The following is a 23,368-nucleotide window of genomic DNA, read 5'->3' as shown; positions in this document are numbered from 1 at the left end:
AAAATATTCATTTAGTATCTCCCCCATTTTCTGTGGTTCCACACAAAGGCCACCTTGCTGATCTTTGAGGGGCCCTATTCGCTCCCTAGTTACCCTTTTGTCCTTAATATATTTGTAAAAACCCTTTGGATTCTCATTAATTCTATTTGCCAAAGCTATCTCATGTCCCCACTTTGCCCTCCTGATTTCCCTCTTAAGTATACTCCTACTTCCTTTATACTCTTCTAAGGATTCACTCGATCTATCCTGTCTGTACCTGACATATGCTTCCTTCTTTTTCTTAACCAAACCGTCAATTTCTTTAGGAGAAAGTGAGGACAGCAGATGCTGGAGATCAGAGCTGAAAAATGTGTTGCTGGAAAAGCGCAGCAGGTCAGGCAGCATATGCCCGAAAGGTTGATTCTCTTGCTCCTTGGATGCTGCCTGACCTGCTGCGCTTTTCCAGCAACACATTTTTCACCTCAATTTCTTTAGTCATCCAGCACTTCCTATACCTACCAGCCTTCCCTTTCACCCTGACAGGAATATACTTTCTCTGGATTCTTGTTATCTCATTTCTGAAAGCTTCCCATTTTCCAGCCGTCCCTTTACCTGTGAACATCTGCCCCCAATCAGCTTTCGAAAGTTCTTGCCTAATACCGTCAAAATTGGCCTTTCTCCAATTTTAGACATGCTGACTTTGAGATGAGATGTTAAACCAGGATTCTGTCTGCTTGTTTAAATACATGTAAAAGAACGTAGGATATCTTTCTGGTTTTGTTAGGTTTAAAAATGGGTCTGGATGACTTGTATCCCAAGCTGCTGTGAGAGGTGATGGAGGAAATTATAAGGACTCTCAGCAAATTTTTAATTCCTCTCTGGCCACAGGGGAGGTGCCAGAGGACTGGAGAACAGCTAATGTGGTTCCACTTTTCAAGAATAGTGATAGAGAGAAACCAGGAATTACAAACCAATGAGTCATATATCAGTGATAGGAAACAATTTTGAGAAAATTCTAAGGGAGAGAATTAATCTCCACTTGGAGAGGCAACATTTGATCAAGAATAGTCAGCTAGAAGGAGGTTAAACTTAACAAATGTGATTGAACGTTTCGCAGAGGTGGTCCGGTGTGCAAGTGAAGGAAGTACATTTGATGAGGTATGTGTGGATTTCAGCAAAGTGTTTGACAAGGTCCCGTGTGGGAGATTGATTTTTTTTAAACAAGTAATAAAAGCACATGGAATCCATGGTAACTTGACAAGTTGGTTCCATAATTGGCTTGGTGGTAGGAGACAGAAATGGTGATAAAGACTGATTGTGGGATTGGAGGCCGGTATCTAATGGAATATCACAGGGATCAGTGCTCAGTTCCATAGGGGCCATGATACATTAAAACAATATAAGAAAATGTGGGATGGGGTGATACATAACTTTGTAATGACACAAAAATTGGCCGAGTACTTGACGATGAGGAAGATAGTGTTAGGTTGCAGGAGGACACGGACAGATTGGTCAGATCAGTGGCAGGTGGAATTTAACCCTAAAAAGTGTGAGATGATGCACTTTGGAAGAAGCCAAGACAAAAGAGTACTCAAATGTACTAGGAAGCTCAGGGGAATAGAGAAATCTTGGGATCTTTGTCTGCAGATCCCTGAAGCCAACAAAATCGGTTAATAGTGTGGTTAAGAAGGCATCGGGATACTGGACTTTATCAGCCATGCCATACATTGTAAGAACGGAGGTTATTATTGGAGCTGTGCTTTGGTAGCTAGAGTGCTGTGTGCTGTTCTGGTCACCACACTACAGGAAAGAGGTGCTTGCACTGGAGAGAGTACAGAGGAAATTCACCAGGATGGTGCCTGGGTCAGGGTATATTAGCTGTGAAGAAAGGTGGGATAGGCTCAGGTTGTATTCTTTACAGCAATGAAGACCAAGGGGTGAACTGATCGAGGTGTATGGACAGGGTGGATAGAAAGCATCTATTCTCATTTGCTGAAGGGTCAAGAATAGGGGCATAATTTTACACTGAAGAGTAGGAGGTTTAGGGGAGATTTGAGGAGAATATTTTCATCCAGATAGTGATGGGGATCTCGGATGTACTGCCTGGGAGGGTAGTAGATGTAGAAAACCTCCCAACCTTTAAAAGGAACATGGATGAGGACTTGAAGTGTCAAAATATTCAAGGTCCAAGAGATGGAAAGTTGATTAGCTCAGATAGGTGAGTGCAGGCACGGTGAGCCATAGGGGCTCTTCTATGCTGTATGACTGTGACTCTATATAGAAGTAAAGGAAGTTCTCCTGATGTCCCAGGCATCATTCTTCCCATAACTAATATCAAAAAAGATGAACACCAATATATCAAAAACAAATAGTGTTTGATAAAATGGACTGAGTTATTTGGTGAAGTAGCTTGGTTAATTTGTGGATGGAATTTTGAAAAGCTTTGATAAAGTACTGCATTATAGAAAATGGAAGAACATGAGGATCAAGGTCTGTACCAGAATGAATACAGTAATGGGTAGGAGACAGAAATTGCAGCATATTTCCAGTAAGATGGGAGTGGAATAGACTTCTGAGCCCAGGGCTGATCTGGTTTGTCTGCCTTTTTGTTTCTTTTTTTTTCTACCTTTTCTTGTTTTTTTTTCTCTCTGTCTTTAATTTTACTTACCTATTAGTGAAGAACTTGGTCATGGTGACAGCATTGGTGGTGGACTCATGGTAGCGGTGTTTGAGAGAGTTTGGGTTCCCTGCATTGTCGAGGTAGTCCTAGCGCCAACTCATGGCTGCTGCAGCAGAGGCAAGTTTCAGTTCATGATGGCATCTGTATCCAGCACAGATTCCTGGAAGCAGGTTTGAGTCAAGTACGAGACCCAGCATTAGCAGGGGATGCATCGGCGAGGTAGGCCCAACGTAGATTCATGTGCTTGGCAGAGCCAAGTTTGGTACCCTGCAGCATCAGTGGTGTGTGCATTTGAGGTCTATTACGGACTCATAGTGGCAAGGGCGTTGGCGGAAGTGAAATGGCAGTGAAAGTTAGCGTTCCTTTGCGTTCCTAGCGAAGGTGGTGACACAGCAAAAGGGGCTTGTGCCTGGCCAGTATGCCCATGACTGAGTACTTAACAAGAAGGATTGTAAAGTTGGACATTTTCTTTATTTCTTCTTTTTTTTTTTGCCTTTCTGTTCTATGTTTTGGTTTATTTTTCTGTGTTTTAAGATGGTGCCAGAGAGTGGCAATACTATACAACACTCTTCACTGTATTTTGTAAGAGGATTTACATGACCATAAATAAATCAAACATTTTGTTTTCAGACCAACGGAAGTTACATAAAGATGTACCTGAACTCAACATTGTTGCACTGCATACTTTTTTATAGATATTAATGATCTCGATGTGGATGTACTGGTGTCGTTTCATAGGTTGTAGGTGACACGTGCTGAAAATGTAATAAACTGTTAAAAGGCTAGTAACAAATTTCAGGAGGACAAAGTCAGATTTTGAAATGGGCAGAGATTGTAAGATGAAATTTAATGCAGAAAAATATGAAGCAATTCACTTTGGCAAAAATAATGAGGCAATATTAATAGGCAATATTAACTGAATTTTACAATTGTAAAGAGGTTGCAGGAACAGAGTAGTCTGGAGTGCGTATAAAGATTCAAGCATAAGTGTGGAACAAGAAAGGTGTGTTGAAACTTGAAAAATAACTATTTCAGCTTCTATAAGAGTATTGAGTCTAATTTTGGACACTACACTTAGAAAAGGTTTCAAGGTCTTGGAGAGGATTAAGGAGATTTACTTGAATGTTAACCAGGAATAAAGGGTCATGGAAGTTTTTTGGGTGAAAGTTAACTGCCAAATTTACAGACAAAACAACAGTATCTATAACCAAGAGTAATTCATTGGCAAACTAATCAACTTTGTCAGACGTGACTCGCCTTTTAACAAATATGTCTGGTTGTCAGATGAGTTATCAGTTAATTGGCTTTGGTTATATTAAGGGAAGAATGGTGCCTAGGAAATGAGGAGAATTCGGTTTTTGTAGATTAAATGTCATGAAATAACATGTAAGCCAACAGTCTGGACCTTGATTGTACATATTATTTTGAAGACATCTCTGACAATGAGCACTGTGTGAAAGGAGCAATGAGAATTATGATTTGTCAAACTTCTGATTTTGCTTTGAAACGACCCAAATTGATGAAAAATGTGAACAAAGTACAAGTTTGTTCTTTGAATTATATACACCAGTGTGAAAAACCAATAACATCTGATCAGTTGCTTCTAGAAAGTTAAAAATCACACAACGCCAGGTTATAGTCCAGCAGATTTATGTGGAAGCACCAGCTTTCGGAGCACTGCTCCTTCATCAGGACAGCCACCTTGAACTATAACCTGGTGTTGTGTGATTTTGTTTTTTAAATTTGTACACCCCAGTCCAACACCGGCATCTCCAAATCATGCTTCTGGAAAAATTGTGCATTTAAAAAACATTGATGCTTTGACATCATCCCTGTTAACTATACAGATTTTATAACTCTAACTTTATTTCAACTTGCTTTTGTTTTCTTCCTGTTCTGGACTGTACGCCTTCCCTAAATGGTGACTATAATTAAAGATACAAAATTGGTGTTTGTTCCCATGGTTCTTGGAATAAGTGTCCGGAAAGTTGTTTTTTTTTTATTTTTGCATTGAAACAATACATTCTATTGCATTTTAAGCCTTATTATACTTCTGAATTAATTTTCATCCTTTGTTTAAAAAAGGCAATCAAAAATGTTGTTTGCAGTTTGAATAATACAGTCAACATACCTAAAGTCTCCTGCTCCTCGGGTGCTGCCTGACCAGCTGTACTTTTCCAGCACCACACTTTCGACTCTGATCTCCAGCATCTGCAGTCCTCACTTTCTCCATACCAAAAATCCTGTCAATTATCATTCTACATTTGAAAGATGTAGGATTTCCGAGAGGCAAAAGCAATGTATGAAACTATTATTTTAAATGCTTGAACCATGCGTGAAGATTTGGACCTTGAAAACTTGTCTGCTGTCTGAGAAGAGCACATGCTTCCTGATGAAGAGCTCAAGCTCGAAACATCAACTCTCCTGCTCCTTGGATGTTGCCTGGCCAGCTGTGCTTTTCCAGCACTACACCTTTCAACTGCTGTCTGACAGTATTTTGTAAAGTGCAAGTAATTTCAATTCTGCCACTAATTAATTACATTGGGAGCAACTTTAAGTGAGGAAGCAATAATACTGTATATGTAGTATATTGGATTGAGCACAATTTCCTTTTATTGCATATTTATACTAATATACTAGATAAGTTGTAAGTCATAATAATTATGCTTGCACGCAAACCTAAGAACAGATAATTCAAGAGTGACTTTTATGAAGGTTTCTGAGCAGGTCTAACTGTGATTTGCAAAGAAAAAGGCAAGATGGTATCTTCCGTAGGGGAAATAAGAAGGAATACACAAACTAACTTCCAAAACACTACTGTTGATGCATTTCAGTGGGCAGCAGCAGCGTGGCAAACTGCAGCATTATATTTCCTGTGCTTTGTGTGCTGTGGAAACAGTGTGCTCTTCACAATGAGCAGTAATTGTAATTCGTGTTTTGTTCCAGATGGAAAGCATCAACGCAAAACTGTGAAATGCAGTCTGAATTCTACAGTCTCAGCAGATTCATAGTAACGAATGAAGCTGCCTTTATGGAATATAAACGGGGTCATTTAGCATGATTGTTTGTGGCGAAATGCTGTCAGTTTGATTTGAGCATTCCCTGATTTCGGACTGGAGCAGCTGCATTTCAAAACACAAATTATGTTTGTACATTATTTCCTTTAAAACTGCAATGACCCATGATACATTAAAAATGTATTGCTGTAGGGTGTCAGATAAAAGGGCAGAATTCTGCAAAACAGAAAATTCATCTGCAATATCTTGTTCTAATTTTTAATGGTAAAACAACAAATCGTTATGTGAGGTTATTTTGAATTACTTGGCAGGGGTGGCTGACAGATAAGTGCCTATTTCCAGGTTTTTATTTCTTGTCAAACCTTTCTCTACCTCATCCCCAAGTAAGTTTGACAATGAACCTTGAAGTTCAAGACAATATGATGCTTGGTGGACTACAATAGAAACACAAATCAAAAGTCTCAGTGATGCACTGACCATCAAGTGCTGTGAAAAGTTCTGTTTTATAACAGGCTTCAGTGGAAGTTGCACTAAGGTGCTGATTTTGTGGACCTATCTGCACTCAGGTGATTTAATATGTTCAGATTTGTATATGTGAGTTCTTGGTACATTTTCCCCGGGTTGGGAAACGATAGGAAATTGCTTGCTGACATACTTTTATTGACAGTATTGCATAAATGGAAAATCAGAATGATGTAGGTGGAGACACAAATTTGTACAGTCTCTGTCAAACTGCTGTAATAAAAAACCTTTCTAATGGCTACATGAAACGTTCATAAATGAAGCACTGCATCTAGTGTAGCTTCCAGTTAAATATTGTGACACTCCGAAGTGGAGTGAACATTAGTATTGTGGGGAAAAGTTTGCAGATCCCAGCTACTTTAAAGATCTCCCTTCACAATCAGGTTATAAATTGTTTGTGGGGTAGGAAATTGAGTGTATGATCAAAAATTGAGACAGTGCAGTACCTTGGTATGGCAGATGCAAATATAGTCTGCAGTTTTCCCTCAGTGTGGCAGATACAAGGGGCAGACCTGCATATGGTTTACATGCCTTACAGGAGGTGAAATGGATGCAAACAGAAAAGGCAAGCCTTAAGAAAGCTTGCCAAATGATGTAGTATTCAACTGCACGACAAGTGTATCAATGTTGCTGGTGTGGGGCAGCTTATTGCATCTTCAATTCTGACCCTGCATGCATGCCCTTTGCCTGTTGAATTTAGTCAGCTCGGTTATGCTTTTGATGCCATTTGGTAGCAAAGCAGATGAAATAACTGACTCTGCCATTTGGTTTGTGCATCTGAGAGGAGCACATTAGTCACGTTGGCTAATAGTGCAGGTGACCCTATGTTAGATTGAAGGAGGTAATCTCTGTATGACAGATAATTTCTGGGTGCTATAGAACCGGTTCCTCATTGAGCTTACCACTTAGTGTGTGACAGGGGATGCAGGTATGGCTGGTTCCTTTTAAAGTGAATGCAGACAATCCAGTTCTGTTGTTTATTGATCTATTTGATCTGCGTTCTTTCATCTGGTACCGTTTGAGGCATGAACTACTGTGGTGAGATTGTTTTGATAGCACCCACTATTTTCCTCCAATGCTTACTTGCAAATTGGCACTGCATTTGGTGTGGCTTCTTGTTAAAAGTTGTGATGCTTTGAAGTGGAGTGAACACTAGTATTGTGGGAAAAACTTTGCAGATCCCATCTGCTTTAAGGATTTTCCTGTTCTGCAGAACTCTTGGAAAGGCTTTCTGTACACCCAGTTCCTCTCTGATATTGGTAAGTCGTTCTGCAGCTTTTCATTTCACAAGCATGCTATTAATTCATGCTCTCATTTGGAAAAAAAAACAAAATGCTTTAAATATTTACTGGGAAAAACAGTGGTATTCTAAATATAACACATAAATTATTAAAATTAATTGACAAATTAATGTGCATTATTCAAAGACTTCATTCTAAACATTAACCCAAAAATAAAAAATGCTGCCTGGATAGATAAGCTGCTACTCATCCTGATAGGATGTGAACGTGGCTGAGACACAGCCCATAATAAATTATTGTTGGGTGCAGAAGTGCTTCCTACCTAATTTCCCAGTTTCTCTCCACCTAAATTATGCTGAGATTTCCAATAATCATGTCACTTATATAATGTGCCTTACTACACCTCTGATACAAAGAATAATAGTTAACTTCAAACAGGAGTGGTGGACTCCTGTTTGAAGCCAGATACATACTTTATTAATCAGGAGCAGAAAAATTTTAAGTTCACTTGTTCCTCTGTTAAGTGGCCAGCTGTATCTTATTTTCAAGAAATCTATGGTATGTTGTATTGATATTTGTCGATTGCATTTCTTGCAGTCGCATGTTTTTCTTTCTTGGTAAACCTGTGGTGTTTATTGAAGATTGATCACCGTGAGTCAGGGGAAGATGCAGTGCTGCTAGCAAATAATAACAGTGGCACAAACTATACCTGGGATCTGAAAATTCGAAACCAAAAGTAAAGAGACAACTGATCACGTTTTGTTGGCTCATGCTTGACATAGCAATCAGTAGTTTGGCCCGCATTTTCTGTACTCCAGTTTGTGTAAACGTGTAACTTATTTTGTTCATTTCCCTATGTCCCTTTTAGCTGTTACACGAGGAATATAAACAACCAAAATACTACTAAAATATGTTGCTTTTTCTTTCCACTATCAGTCAGTGAATGTTGAATGAACAATTTTTGCTTGTCCAGTTTTGACTCTGTTTAAGCCTGATTTCTGGAGTTGCTTCCTGGAATCTTTATTTCTTCAGACCTGGAAACTCCCCAAATAATGAAATAAGTGGTTTCTTGTAATATTTTTGTAATAACATTGTAGCTTTGTAGAGGATTTAATAAGAGAATTTTCTTAATTATTGAGTTGGAACTATTTTGTCCATTTTTAAGCTGAAGGATTTAATTCATAGTGCCCAATTCTAAGTGCACCTGTAACCCTTCTTGACTACACTTGAGTGACTATTTTCAGAATGTCAGTCTTGACATTGAGAACCAACCTGCTTATTCAGTAGTGCATGTTATCATAGCTAACTTTGATCCTGTTCATTCTTGATGTCTACGAGTTCAGTTTTCCACTCAGGATTGTTGTATTCTTGCATTCAGGGCCAAGAATAAAAGTAAAATACTGCATAAGCTGGAAATCTGAAGCAAGTGTGCAATGCTGGAGAAACCCAACTGGTCAGGCAGCATCTGTGGAGAGAAACATGCAGTCTGAAGCAGAGTCACCCTAGACTCATGACATTTTTTTTTGGATTAGATTAAATTCCCTACAGTGCGGAAACGGGCCCTTCGGCCCAACAAATCCACACTGACCCTTCGAATAGTAACCCACCCATGAACACTGTTTCTGTCTCCACAGTTGCTGCCAAACCTGCTGAATTTCTCCAGAATTCTCTGCATTTGCTGCAAAAGCAGGAAGGCTGGATTAATAAACAGAATATGGGTGGCACGCTGGCACAGTGGTTAGCACTGCTGCCTTTCAGTGCCAGAGACCCAGTTCAGTTCCAGCCTCCGGCAACTGTCTGTGTGGAGTTTGCACATTCTCCCCGTGTCTGCGTGGGATTCCTCCGGGTGCTCCGGTTTCCTCCCACAGTCCAAAAATTTGCAGGTTAGGTGAATTGGCCGGGATAATTGAAGGTGAAGGAATAAATGTAGGGGAATGGGTCTGGGTGGGTTGCTCTTCGAAGGGCCTGTTTCCACACTGTAAATAATCTAATCTAAACTAGTAATCTAATCTAGAAATTGCTAGAAAGGCTCAGCAGTTCTGGCAGCATCTTGTGGAGAGAAATAAGAGTTAATGTTTCAGGTGTAGTGACCCTTTTTCAAAACTGAGGTTGGGTTAAGTTTTTTTTTAACCCTGAGACAAAAGAGACTAAATGTGATGTTATTGCTTCCAAATGTCTCTACCTGTTTTTCTTGAAGCCACTCCTCAACAACTACCTCTCTAACCCTGCTTTTTCTCACCAGCATTCCCTTCTGGTGTTTTTTTTGCCTGCATGTTAAACCTTGTCTGATTACAGTCCCCTGAAGTGCCTTGTCTTTTTTTTTGGGTACTATATAATAAAAGTTGTTACTCTAACACCTCAGTCGACTTTTATCCTTCTCGTCAGGGAAGCTTTAGGACCAATTGTATACATTTTGCAACATTTAAAATAGAGCAGATATCCATTTTGAAGTGTTTTATTTTACTGTTACATATTTTCTGTTTTGCTCAGGTGCCCCTGATCCAACAGCTGGTGCCAGCATTGATGACGAGAACTGCTGGCATCTAGATGAGGAACAAGTTCGAGAGCAAGTAAAGCAATTCCTTTCACAGGGAGGATACTATGGGTCTGGCAAGCAGTTGAACTCTATGTTTGCTAAGGTAAGATTCTTTCAGTACAAGGTTACTTTACAAATGGCAGGCTTCTGAGCAAAGCCACTATTAATGAAGGGCAGAATGTCATGCATGAGCTGTCCTACTACTTTAATTCTTTGTAAGCTTTAATTTCAACCTGCTTTTGCTCGGAATTATGGCAATGTTTAAAAATATGATACAATAGAACTCCCGCATCCACAGATTCGGTTTCCGTGATTTCAGTAATCCACGATTTACTGCGGCCTAAAAATAAATATTCCATGGAACATTCCAGAAATAATTCCAGGGGTCTGCTGGGGAGGTACATTTCCCATTTAAATGATAGTGTTTGCTACTATCCACAGTTTTGGGGCATCCACGGTAGGTCTTGGGATGTATCACCCACGGATACGGGGGGGTCACCCGTAATTAGTTTTTCTACACACAGGTCACATTCTGTTATCATTTTCAAGTAAAACATTGTGACCATGGCAGACTTTGCATTTAGCTCAAGAAAAACTGCACAAAAGTAGACATTTTATTGATTTGTTCATTTCACTTATTTTGGGAGCCTTTTCTTTTATTTCTGAAAAGCTGATCTCCCTCATCTTGTATCAAAGTACCTTTTACAGTTGACCTCTGTGTGAGAAAACTGAACAGCTATAAAGGTGACAGTAACAAAAGATATCAGTGCAGCAAGACTGCAATAACTACATTCCAAAACGACAAACAGTGCAAAAACTATAAAAGGCTAATCTGGAAGCTTGTTCCAAGCAGTAATTCCTTGAGGTTTGACTTGTACTTGCAAGAATTGTCTTCAAGTGAAACATAAATGTCATCCGTTCTCTAAGGAGGTTACTATATGTTATACTTCAGAAAGCCGTTTGGGAAGTATGGAACTAGAGATATAGGGACTCTTGTGATGTAGTGGTAGTATCTGTACCTATGAACCAGGATTCAGTCTCTACCTGCATCAGAGTTGTGAAATAATATTCTTGAAAAGCCAGCTTAGAAAATATCTAGAACTACAGTTAAGGGTTATACACTTTTAAAAAAAAAACATTTATTTACAGAAATTCTCACTATTGGCATATATTTCCAAACCCAAACCACAGTTTCACCATGTTCACTGGACAGGTTTTCTAAGAGTACTATGGGATCTTGATCAACTAGGCCCATGGAATGAGAAATGGCAGATGGAGTTTAATTTAGATAAATGTGAGGTGTTGCACTTTGGTAAGACAAACCAATGCAGGACTTACCTGGTTAATGGTAGGGCTCTGGAGAGTGTTGTCAAACAGATCTAGGGGTGCAGGTACATGGTTCCTTGAAAGTGGAGTCACCTGCCCTTTATAAGTACCAGTTGCCCATTGTCATTTGGATATATAAATGTGTGTGTAAAGTATGGTTTAACAAAAAGGAAATGAAAATAAAATTAAATTGTTGGTAAATCCTCCTCAGAATTGTTACATCCAGAAAGTCCAGTAGAGAATAGGGAACTTGCACATTCTACTTTGATTATTGCTTAAGTCCATTCACTTGATTTGTTCTGGAGTTTGAATCACTTTTTAGGATTCAACCACAATTAAAGTTCATGTATTTTATTCATACGTGGGAGGTAAATGTTGCTGTCTGGGTCATAATTTATTGCCCATCCCTAATTGCCCTTGAAGATAATGGTGAGCTGTAAATCCATTCAGTGTAGATAGACCCACAGTGGCATTAGGGAGAGAGTTCCAGGATTTTTTGATCCAGTGATCCACTCTCCTGACTTGTGCTTGTGATTGGTGGGTCAGGAGGTTACTCATTGCAGGATGCCTAGCCTCCGACTTGCTCAGTATCTGCAATATTTGTATATGCTTAGTGGAATTCAGTTTCTGTTCAATCATAACCTCTAGGATGTTGATCGTGAGGGATTTAATGATGGTAATGCTATTGAACAGCAAGGGGCAATGATTAGATTCTCTTATTGAGGATGGTCATTACCTGGCACTTGTGTGGCATGACTGTTATATGCTACTAGTCTGTCCAAACCAAGATATTGTCCAGGCATTGTTGCATTTGGAAATGGACTGCTTCAGTCTCTGAAGAGTTGTGAATGGTGCTCAACATTTACATGGACATCCCACTTCTTACTTTATGATGGAGGAAGGTCATTGATGAAGCAACTCAAGACAGTTAGGCCTGGAACACTATGTGGTACTTCTGAGTCAGAAGGCCTGGATTCAAATTCCATCTGTTTAGGAGCTATATAATAACAACTCTTAACCGATTGATTGATTGAAAATATCTACCCTGAGGAACTCCTGTAGAGAGATCTTTGAACTGAGATGACTGACATACAACAACCAGAACCATCTTCTTTTGTACCCGGCATGACTATAACTGATGGAGCGTTTTCCTGCTGACTCCCATTAATTTTGAGCCTCCTTGATGCCACACTGAGTCACACAAATGTCAAGGGCAGTCACTCTCACCTCAGCTCCAGAATTCAGCTCTTCCAGCCATATTTGAACCAGGGCTGTTACTAGGTCAGGAGCTGAGTGATCCAGGCAGAACCCATCAGTGAACAGATGCTAAGTAGGTACAGTTTGATAGCATTGTTGATGACACTTTCCATCACTTTATTAATAATTAAGAGTAGACTAATACGGCAGTAATTGTCTGATTTGGCTTGATGCTGCATTTTGAGCACAGAATATACCTGGGCAATTTTTTATATTTTCAGGTAGATGCCAGCAGTGTAGCTGAACTGGAACAGGTTGGTTTGGTGCACGGCAAGATCTGGAGCACAGATCTTCAGTGCAGTTGTTATAATGTTGACAGGATTCATTGCCTTTACAGTATCCATTGCTTTTAACTGTTTGTAGATTTCATCATGTGAAGTGAATTGAATTGGATGAAGACTAGCATCTGTGATACTAGGGACCTCCAGAGAATGCCAAAATGGATCATGCACTCAACACCTCTGGTTGTCAATCGTTGCAAATGCTTCAGCCTTATCTTTTACACTGATGTACTGGGCTCCCCATCTTTGAGGATGGGACATTTGTGAAGGTTCACCTTCTATTGAGTTGTTTAGTTGTCCACTATCATTGCTAGATGTGGCAAAACTGCAGAATTTAGATCTGATCTATTGATTGTGGAGTCACTTTACCCTTTCTGTCACTTGCTGTTTATGCTCTTTGGCACAAAAGTAGTCCAGTTTTGTATCTTCACCAGGCTAACACCTTATTTATAGGTATGTCTGGTGCTGCTCCTGGCATGCTGTCCTGCACTTCTCAGTGAACCAAAGTGATTCCTGGCTTGATGGTAATAGTAAAGTAGAGGATATGCCACACCGTGAGGTTGTAGATTGTGTCGGAGTACAATTCTGCTACTGCTTATGACCCACAGCGCCTCATGGGTACCCATTCTTGATTTGCTAAATCTGTTTGAAATCTATCCCCTTTACCATGATGATGGAGCTACACAACACAATAGAAGATATTCTCAATTTGCAGATCAGACTACATCTCCACAAGGATTGTATGGTAGTCATTCTAATTGATATTGTTATGGACAGTTACATCCACAATAGGTGGATTGTTGAGGATGAGGTCATGTTGGTTTCCTTAACATCTACTGCAGACTCAGTCTAGCAGTTATGCTTTTTAGGACTTAACCAGCTCAGTCAGTAATAGTGCTGTTGAGCTTGGCGTAGACCTTGAAGCTCCCCCATCCATTGTACAGTCGGCAAGCTTGCCACCCTCTGTACTTCTTCCAAATGATGTTCAACATGGAGGAGTACTGATCCATCAACCAAGGGGTGTCAATGTGTGGTAACAAGCAAGAGTTTCCTTGCCCACGTTTGACCTGATGCCACAAGACTTCATGGGATCTGGAGTCATTGCTCAGGTGTCCTGAGTACAACTGTGCCACCACCTCTGCTGGATACCAGGGGTAGTGTTGGTGCTGTCTGAAACATTGTGCTTAACATATGATTCTGTGAATATAACTGTGTCAGGCCATTATTTGACTTGTCAATGAGACAGACATGAAATGTTTGCACGAGGTCACAGTTGTTGTTGGTCAAGAGGGCTTTGCAAGATTAAGAGACCTGAGTTTGCTGTGGTTGTTTCCAGTGGCAGTGGTTCTGGAGTCACATGCAGACTAGACCAGGTAACGACAGTATATTTCTTTCCTTGAGGGATATTAGTGATTAGATTAGATTCCCTACAGTGCGGAAACAGGCCCTTCAGCCCAACAAGTCCACACCAACCCTCTGAAGAGCAACCCACCCAGACCTACTCCCCTGCATTTATTGCTGACCTAGCACTATGGGCATTTTAACGTGGCCAATTCACCCTAACCTGCACATCTTTGGACTCTGGGAGGAAACCGGAGCACCCGGAGGAAATCCACGCAGATGCTGGGAGAAGTGCAAACTCCATATAGACAGTTGCCCAAGGGGGAATTGAACCTGCGTCCCTGGCGCTGTGAGGTAACAGTGCTAACCACTGTGCCACCATGCTGCCCCTTAATCCGTATATGAACAAAGGTTTTACAGTCATTGTTATGTCAGTATTTAATTCTAGATTTCATTAAATTTACATTCCACCATATGCCATGGTGAGATTCAAACACATGCCTACAGAACATTACTTGAGTCTCTGGATTACTAATTCAGTGAATATATCACTGCGCAAAAGAGAAATAAAAAAGTAACATTTTATAAACAAAATCTATTACTCTTAATGGGGAGAGAGAGCAGCAAAGATTGACCTCAATTTCTTAAAGTAAATTCTCTCTAAATCATTTGTCCCTTTGCCCACTTTCTGTGTAAGGCAGTGGCACAGTTCTACAACCTCCACCAAGTTAGCAGACTGGTTGTTTATCATCCATGAGCCCGGACCAGGAATGCTGGTCAGTTATTACACGTAAGGAAGAGAGCATCTGTGGAACTGAGCCAAATCTGACCTTAGTACAGCATCCAAATCTGCTTTGCCGATGGGTAGAGTAGGCAGGGTGATCTCTGAATGGCATTGGCCTTTCCCTCCCTCCCAGTCCCACTTAATATTGAATCAGTCCACTATTGGTGTTATTCAGATATAAAATTTGGCAGCATTGATCCTTTTGTACAAATAAACTTTCACAGAGATTTATAGGATTGTGCAACCGAGCAGAAACCAGATAAAGTGGTTTCCTTCTTGTTGCGTAATGAAACTTTGTAAGTCAAAATATTTTGATGTTAATAATAGTACATGTTCACAGAAGTTTCAATGTCATTTAAGAATTGATACAAATAAAATCCTTAGTCAGTTGGCATATTTTGTATATGACTGTGCAAAATGTCTGGCTAAGAAGTGAATAAGAATAATGCAACATAATCCAGCAATTTTCAATTAACTTTAAATTAACCTATGAAATACAGTCTATCCAAAGAGAGCAATGAAGCTTATTGATCACACTTTTAAAGTTTCTCATTGTGCACTAGTAGAGTTTCTTCTTACTACTACTATCAAAATAAAAGCTACATAAACTCTGAAATCTAAATTTCTTTGTTCTTTAGATAAATATTAACAAGAGCCATTATTTTGCCAAGTCTGTTTTTTCAATGGTGACAAGTACTATTTACATTGAATGAATAACTAAATGTAATTAAGAATATCTGAATCTTATATTCCGTTTGTATGAATCATCTGTGAACTGGTATTAGATTAAACCTTAAGCTCCTTCTGTATTTTTAAAAGAGGAACATGACTTGGTGATAGGCTTGGAAATACATAATTTAAGAAAATACAGCATGAGAAAAGACTGCGGTTAATCAGAGACAAAAACAGAAATTGCAGGGAAAGCTCAGCAAGTCTGGCAGCATCAGTGGAGAGAAATCAGCATTAACGTTTTGGGTGGAGTGATCCTTTCTCTCAGAACTGATGGTAGCTGATGGTGAGAGGAGCAGAACACCTTCAAGGTGGGCATGCCTACAAGAGAAGTGGCAGTGAGTTAAATACTAAATAAAAGCTGAAAGAACTGCAGATACTATAAATCAGAGACAAAAGTAGAAATTGCTGGAAAAAAACCCATCAGGTCTGGCAATATTTGTGGAGAGAAACTGGTGTTAACATTTTGGTTAATCAGGCTGGTTGCAAAAACAAATGCTCCTTGACCACCTATTCCTGCAAATATCTATCCAATTTTGCCTTAAATTTTCCTACACTCACTGACACACTAATACACCTTCAAAACCCATTGCATTAACTAGTTACAGCAAAGCTTTTTTCTGAGTGTTCTCGGGTTGAGTTTGTGTCCCTCCTTGTAGCATTTATGTCAATTGGAAACATACTTCTGGAATTCAGTTTATGTATTATATTTGAATGTCTTTGTTCAAACTTTTTCCCTCTCCTCAGTGCAAGATCAATCATAACCAAATCACGAGGGACTTTATTGTCTCACCTAGCCTTCCTAAACTTCAAATTGCAGCCTTTGATATAGCTGATCACATCCTCCTTTCAGAGAGAGGATTGTTCCTTTTCCTTGTGTAATTTAATTTGTTGTCCACTTCCCTTTTTATGGCATCATCACCTCCTGAAAAAGAGATCTGGTCCCACATCCTAGGTAAATTCGACCCAATTATCCCTATTTACCTCTCATTGTTTTTTTACAGTCATGACTGCAGGTAGGGTAGGCAGTTAGAATAAGCCATAATGTCATTCAGCTAAACCTGGGGAAAACCAAAGTCATCACAATTCAACTCCATGGAGAACAGAAAAGTTTATAGAATATATGTGCAACATTTGTACATTGGAATCAGAATGCAGCACTAGTTCTCTGGAAAAATGTTGTTTTCATTCTGATTACTGACTTTAAATGTTGTCCACCACAGGTACGAGAAATGCTGAAGATGAGGGATTCAAATGGTGCTAGGATGTTGACATTGATAACGGAACAGTTTATGGCTGACCCACGACTTTCCCTCTGGAGGCAGCAAGGCACAGGCATGACAGACAAGTGCCGACAGCTTTGGGATGAGTTGGGTAAGTGCACAGCAGAAAGCAGTAGGCAAACAATGGAAGTATTTAACACCAGCTCCTCCTTCCAGCATTTTTTTTCATTAAAGACCTTCTAAATATGTAACCTGAATATTCCTTTTCTGTGAAATATATTGTGTAAGGTCTTTAGGACCCTGGAGCAAACTTGTGACAATGTCACAGAGCTGCTCCTCACTAGACATACATAATAAAGTCAAGAGTGTGGTGCTGGAAAAGCACAGCGGGTCAGGCAGCATCCAAGGAGTAGGAGAATCGATGTTTCGGGCATAAGTCCTTCATCAGGAAAAGCACCTGCTGTGCTTTTCCAGCACCACGCTCTCGACTCTGATCTTCAGAACTGCAGTCCTCAGTGTCGTCTCATACAGAATAAAGTCATTTATTTTGGAAGGGCGAGCAAAAGAACAGAATTTTACTTAAATATTAATAAAAAAGGCAGAAGCTGCAACACAAAGGGATTTGGGGGTACTATGCATGAAAATTAGAAAGCTAGCTCACAGATGGGTAGCAGGTAATCAGGAAGATTAATGCAAAGTTGATCCTTATTTCAAGGAGTTTGGAATAATAAGAGTAGGGAAGTCTAATTGCAACTGTGCAAGGTGCTGCTGAGACCACATTTAGAAAATTGTGAGCAGTTGTGGTGCCCTTATTTAAGGAAAGATATCATTTCGTTGGATGCAGTGTGGAGAAAATTTGCATTGATCATCCCTGGGTTGGAAAGATTGTCTTATGAGCAAAGTCTAAACAGGATGGGAATCTACTCACTGGCATTCAGAAGATTGAGAGATGATCTCATGTAAACACACAGGATTCTTAAGGAGCTTGACAGGTTAAGCTCCCCACTATGGGAGAGACTAGGACTAGAGGACATAAAGGGGCCCGAATTTAGACCGAGATAAGGAGGAATGTCTCCTCTTTGAGGGTTGAGACTTTGGAATTCCTTGCCGCAGAGAGCTATGGAGACAGAGTCCTTGAGCATATTTAAGGTTGAGATAGATAAAGTATTAGTCAATCCGGGAATCAAGGGTTATGGGGAAAACACAACAAAGTGGATATGAAAAATGTTGGATCATAATCCTGTTGAAAGGCAGAGTAGGCTGAAGGGGCTGAACAGCCCAATCCTGTTCCGATTTCTTATATTCTTATAATCTTACGTCATACAGAGAGTGTGATCTCTCAAATTAGTTATGGTTGCCTTTTCACCAGGCTGCTTTCAGCAATCACAAGGTTAATCGTGTGACCAGATATCAAATTTCTGTTGTCAATCAAAAAAAAATTAAACATTAAACAACTATAAGTAAAATGGAAAATTTTGAAATCTTGACAATACACAGCAAGTCAATTAGCACCTTTAAATTTAAAAAGACAAATTATGATGTTTTAGGTTTCTACCTTTCAACTCTATTGAAATGAAGATTGCCTTTTCAGTAGGATGAGGGGGAAGAAACAGCAGGAAGGGAGTAAATCACAACATCAGTCATAGAAAGCAGTGGTGAATATAATGTAAGGTCCTTCATACCAATCATGTAAGAGATTGTCAGTAAGATTTAAAGGAAGGGTGGCAGATGGAGTTTAATTTGGATAAATTCGACATATTGCTTTTTGGTAAAACAAACAAAGGCAAGACATGTACAATTAAAGATAGGGCATTGGCTAGTGTTGCAGAACAGAGAGACTTAAGGGTTCAGTTACATAATTCTTTTGAAATTTGCATCACATGTGGATAAGATGGTTAAGAAGGCATTTTTCATGCTTGCCTTCATTGCTCAGACCTTTGAGTATAGGGGTTGGGATATTATGTTGAGGTTGTATAGAAAATGAGTGAGGCCTACTTGGAGTACTATGTCCAGTTCTGTTATCCCTGCTAAGGAAGGATATTATTAAGCTGGTGAGGGCTCAGAAGAGATTTAGCAGAATGTTGCCATGAATGGAGGGCTTGAGTTATAGGTAGAGGCTGGATAGGCTGAGACTTTTTTCATTGGAATGTAGGAGGTTGAGTGATTTTATAGAGGTTTATAAAATCATTAGGGGTATAGATTAGCTGAATGGCAAGTGTCTTTTCCCTATGGGGGGGGATTTCAAGATTAGGGGACATATTTTTGAGGGAAGAGGAGAAAGATTTAAAAAAGACATGAGAGATTTTTTTTACATAGAGGGTGGTTCACGTGTGGAATGAACTTCCGGAGGAAATGGTGGATAATATTTAGAAGACATTTAGATAAGTACATGAATAAAAAAGATTTGGAGGGATATGGGCCAAGTGCAGACAGGTAGAACTAGCGTAGTAGTTTGGAATTATAGTCGGCGTGGACTGTTTGGACTGAAGGGCCTGTTTCCATGCTGTATGACTGTGAGACAAAAGAATGTACAAAAGGTATGAACGTAAAACATTTGGAAATACCAGTGCAAACAAACTCAAATGTATACAATGTGAATGAAAAAGGGAGTGAAAATCAGGCTCCATATGTAGCTAATATGAAATTAAAAATGAAAAGTCAAACTACTGAATGCTAAGTTATGAGAAAAAGAAAAGTACATCACAGACTCTAGGGCTCTTCACCACAAACATCAGTCCATCCACCTACACAATGATAGAGCTTTCCCCCATCATGCACTCTGTGGACTGCAAAACAAAAGAGAAGTAGAGCTAAGGTTTACAGATGCTAATGGGAATGTCCTGTTCGTGTGATACAAAATTCCCAGCAGAAAAATGAGAGATTTTTTCTGAAGTTTGCAGTTGTATGTTGTGACTTTTTTAAAAAAATCATTTAAATTATTTTGAGTTGTTCATTTTTGAGTTACTCTATTTGTCAAATAGAATAAGAAAGCTGATGTATAAATGGGTATATATTACCAAACATTAAAATTACATTCTGTTGGTCACAAAGCTTCTGTATCTTTGCTGATGTAGTATGCTCTATTTATGTCTCATTTGTGCACTGGTGAATGTTTCAGTAATGTTAATGGAACCAATTTGTAACCAGAAGGTACGATGCTTTTCATAAATGCAAAAAAAAAGTAGATATTTACAATTCTATGTTGTTCTAATCCTAAGTTTTTTTATATCTCTGCAAATGCTGATGTTTTCCCTTCTTTAAACATATCCTAGTTTAAAACTATTTGTTGAAGATGTGAAAGAAAAACTGAAAATGCTGGAAATTTCAGCAACTGTGGAAAAAGAACTAATGCTTCAAGTGTGGCATAACTCCTCTTCAGAACTGAAAGAGTTTGGAAAATGGTGGCTTCCATCCTTCCCTCACTATCACCTGGTCCATCTTCCAATCTTCCCTGCCCTTCCCTGACTTTACTCTTTCTAGGAATAGGCTGTCCAATAATGTCCATTTCAAATCCACCAAATCCCAAAGTTAGCTCAATTACATTTCCTCACAACCTGCTTCCAGCAATGACTCCATTCCATTCTCCCAGTTTTTCAGTGTCCCCCACTGTTCCAATGATGCCACCTTTCACCAGGATAGCTCCAACATGCCCTCCTTTTCCTCAGGCAAGTTCCTCTTTCTCTCGTCCCACGTCAACATCCCGCCAGCACCACAACTGACAGGACTCTCAGCTACGTCTGACCCATTTCCTGTACTTCTGCCCTCACTCCTTCATAGGAATAGGAGTAGACCACACAGCCCCTCAAACCTGTTTCACCATCCAATGAGATCATGGCTGATCTGTGGCCCAACTCCATATAACTGGCTTTGGCCCATATCCCTTAATTTTTTGTTACGCAAAGGTATTATCTATTGAGTTAAAATTAATAACTTATCCTGCATACACTACCATTTTTGGAAGAGAGTTTCAAACATCAACCATCCTTTGTTTATCGAAATGCTTCCTAACATCTCTCCTGAACAGTTTGGCCCAAATTGTCAGGCTGTGCCCCTAGTTCTAGAATCCCCAACAAATGGAAATACTTTATTTCCCCTGTCTTTTCCTGTTAATATCTTGTAGACTTACAGCATCCCTTAACTTTCTAAATTCTAGAGAAAGCAGGTGTAATTTATGCTATCTCTCATCATATCTTAAAGCCTGAAGTCCAGATATCCCCTGTTTTCCAGAACAATGATGGTCTTTGTCCCAGGCCCTCACTTTCCACCCCACAGTCTCTGAATTCAAAGGATCATCTTTGACTATTTCTGCCACCTCCAGCAGATTACCACCACCCAATACATCTCCCCTTTCCCTCCACTGTCAGTGTTTTGCAGCGTCTAATCCCTCTATGATACCCTGATCTACTATTGTATCATTCCTAACGCCCAACTCTTGAGGCTGCACTTTAGGGCAAGTTTGCTCCACCCCTCGTGTGGATCCTCGGAGTACACTTTAAATGTAGTGGGAGTGAAAGGGAAAAGAAAGCCTTCTGAGGGTACATAGGTGACACAGGTAAAACTTTATTTTAAATACATCACCACATTTTTAAGCATGGTTAAAAATCACACAACACCAGGTTATGGTCCAACAAGTTTATTTGGAAGCACTAACTTTCAGAGGGCTGCTCCTTCATCAGGTGGTTGTGGAGGATATATATTTTTAAATATATATTCACTTTTCATCATCAGCTCTGTGAGTGACTGTCATTTTAAATGTGGCTACTAGAATGAAAGTAGAGAGGCTAACCATCCTTAGGGCTGCACAGATCCCATCTGAATGATAGCTATCCTTTCCATAACATCCATACCAGCATGAAACTTTGTAATGATTGAATGATGGAACATTGCCATTTGTGGAAGTTTCCATCAGTTTGTTTCCAAACCTTTTCAGCAGGAAAAGCAAAAAAGCTATATTTGTAGTTGGGAACAATGGGGGACGTTAGCTTCATCAGTGTCAAAACTTTTACAATCCATGAATAGTGACTTCACTGAACTGTGTTTCATTGAACAAGTTTCACTAAGACATTCGACCTCCATAGATTTGGCGGTCAGTGCTGCACAGTGGGATACTGATGATGCTGATCCTGCTGAAGAATATCTATATTTTCCTACTTGATTTAATGCTGTGGGTCTCAAAGATCAATTTGGAAAGACAATCCCAACTGATGACTGACTAGATGTCTGATTGAATTCTATGCAACTCCCTGAGTGACTTGCCGTTGCTCTGTGAACTGGTTACACAGGGCCTGTGGGATTGACTCTGGTCCATTGTCTGTACTGTAACAATATGGACTTCCTGACCTGATCAGCCCCAGCACCCAATTATGTCCAGATTCCTCAACCGATTTCAGATGGTGCCCTTGATGTACTAGAAATACTGGCCTAGCCATTGGCATCTGCATCCCATGAATGAATTTTAAGAAGTCATGTTGCTGAGTATCGTTGTCTTTCAAAAAAAAACTTCGTTCATATTATGCAGCTGGGAAATATGTCTCAATCCTCGGAAATTAATGCAGCTTATAAATTCAATTTACTTGTACCTTCATCATAAAATAATATTTCATTTAAACAAGAGCTGTGAAAGAGGATTAAGTGCTTTCATTCTGTCCTGATTTTCTTGGTAAAGGTTAGAAACCAATAGCTTCCATTTCTGTCTCTGCAGTATTGTGGCTGAAGATTAAAACCTAATTACATGTTACAGGAGAAAAATGGCGTCTTTATGCAATATGAATCCAAAATCTGACCTTAATCATCATCTTTGGTGGAACATTCAGTTCAGAATGTCTTTTGAATAAGCTGCCAGTACACAAAGGAGAAGTGGGGGTGGGGGGAAAATTAATTCCATAGCCTAGTTGGACAAGTTGATGGTTATTCAGCTACAGCAGACTCTGTTTCAGTCAACACAGCTTTACTGTGCATAAATATGATGAATCCATTGACGAACGGTGAAGGATTTACAGTTCCAACAGGACAGAATCGAATTGCATTTTTCGTCTGTGGTCTGATGATAATTTAGCCCTTTCTCATTTGCTTAATGGAATGCTTCACGGCAGCTTTGTGCTCAATTATTTATGGAAGAATTCAGTGTACGTACATGTTCTTTAACAATTTGAATCTGCTTGCTTTCACTTTGAAATTTCCTTTTGCTCACTTTTTCTCCACCCCTCCTTCCTCACCACAGATATAGGAAATGATGGTCTGTTCTTAGCCATTTATTTCTCCACAAACATTGGAGAAATATTACAGCTGATGATAATGAGCAATTTCGTGCAATGGCACAGTTTTCCGTAGGTTGAAAGTTTTATTAAATTTTAAAAGTAGGTTTTAGTAGAGTTCCTTTGAAGAATTTCCTTTTCAAGTTATTTTTGTCATTTTCTTTTCCTGCCCTCACCACTTCAACTCACTACCACATC

The 23,368-nt window shown here is 39.5% G+C and overlaps 1 protein-coding gene across 6 annotated transcripts in view; it reads left to right on the top strand.

Annotated features, from left to right (window-relative positions):
- The window catches only part of zswim5 (zinc finger, SWIM-type containing 5), a 269,540-nt gene that overhangs the window by 174,079 nt on the left and 72,093 nt on the right, over positions 1 to 23,368 (top strand). For all 6 annotated transcript variants that reach the window (XM_087990545.1, XM_087990543.1, XM_087990544.1 and 3 more), the window contains 2 exons: positions 9,930 to 10,078; positions 16,917 to 17,067. In XM_087990545.1, coding sequence (XP_087846671.1) covers positions 9,930 to 10,078; positions 16,917 to 17,067 — 300 coding nt within the window. The remainder of the gene's footprint in view (positions 1 to 9,929; positions 10,079 to 16,916; positions 17,068 to 23,368) is intronic.

This window comes from Chiloscyllium plagiosum, unplaced genomic scaffold, assembly GCF_037043375.1.
Source record: "Chiloscyllium plagiosum isolate Xiang-an unplaced genomic scaffold, Cpla_swu_hap1 HiC_scaffold_9, whole genome shotgun sequence".
Classification (NCBI taxonomy): domain Eukaryota; kingdom Metazoa; phylum Chordata; class Chondrichthyes; order Orectolobiformes; family Hemiscylliidae; genus Chiloscyllium; species Chiloscyllium plagiosum.
The sequence above is the reverse complement of the archived record's forward strand: the minus strand, read 5'-3'. Positions and strand labels throughout refer to the sequence as shown.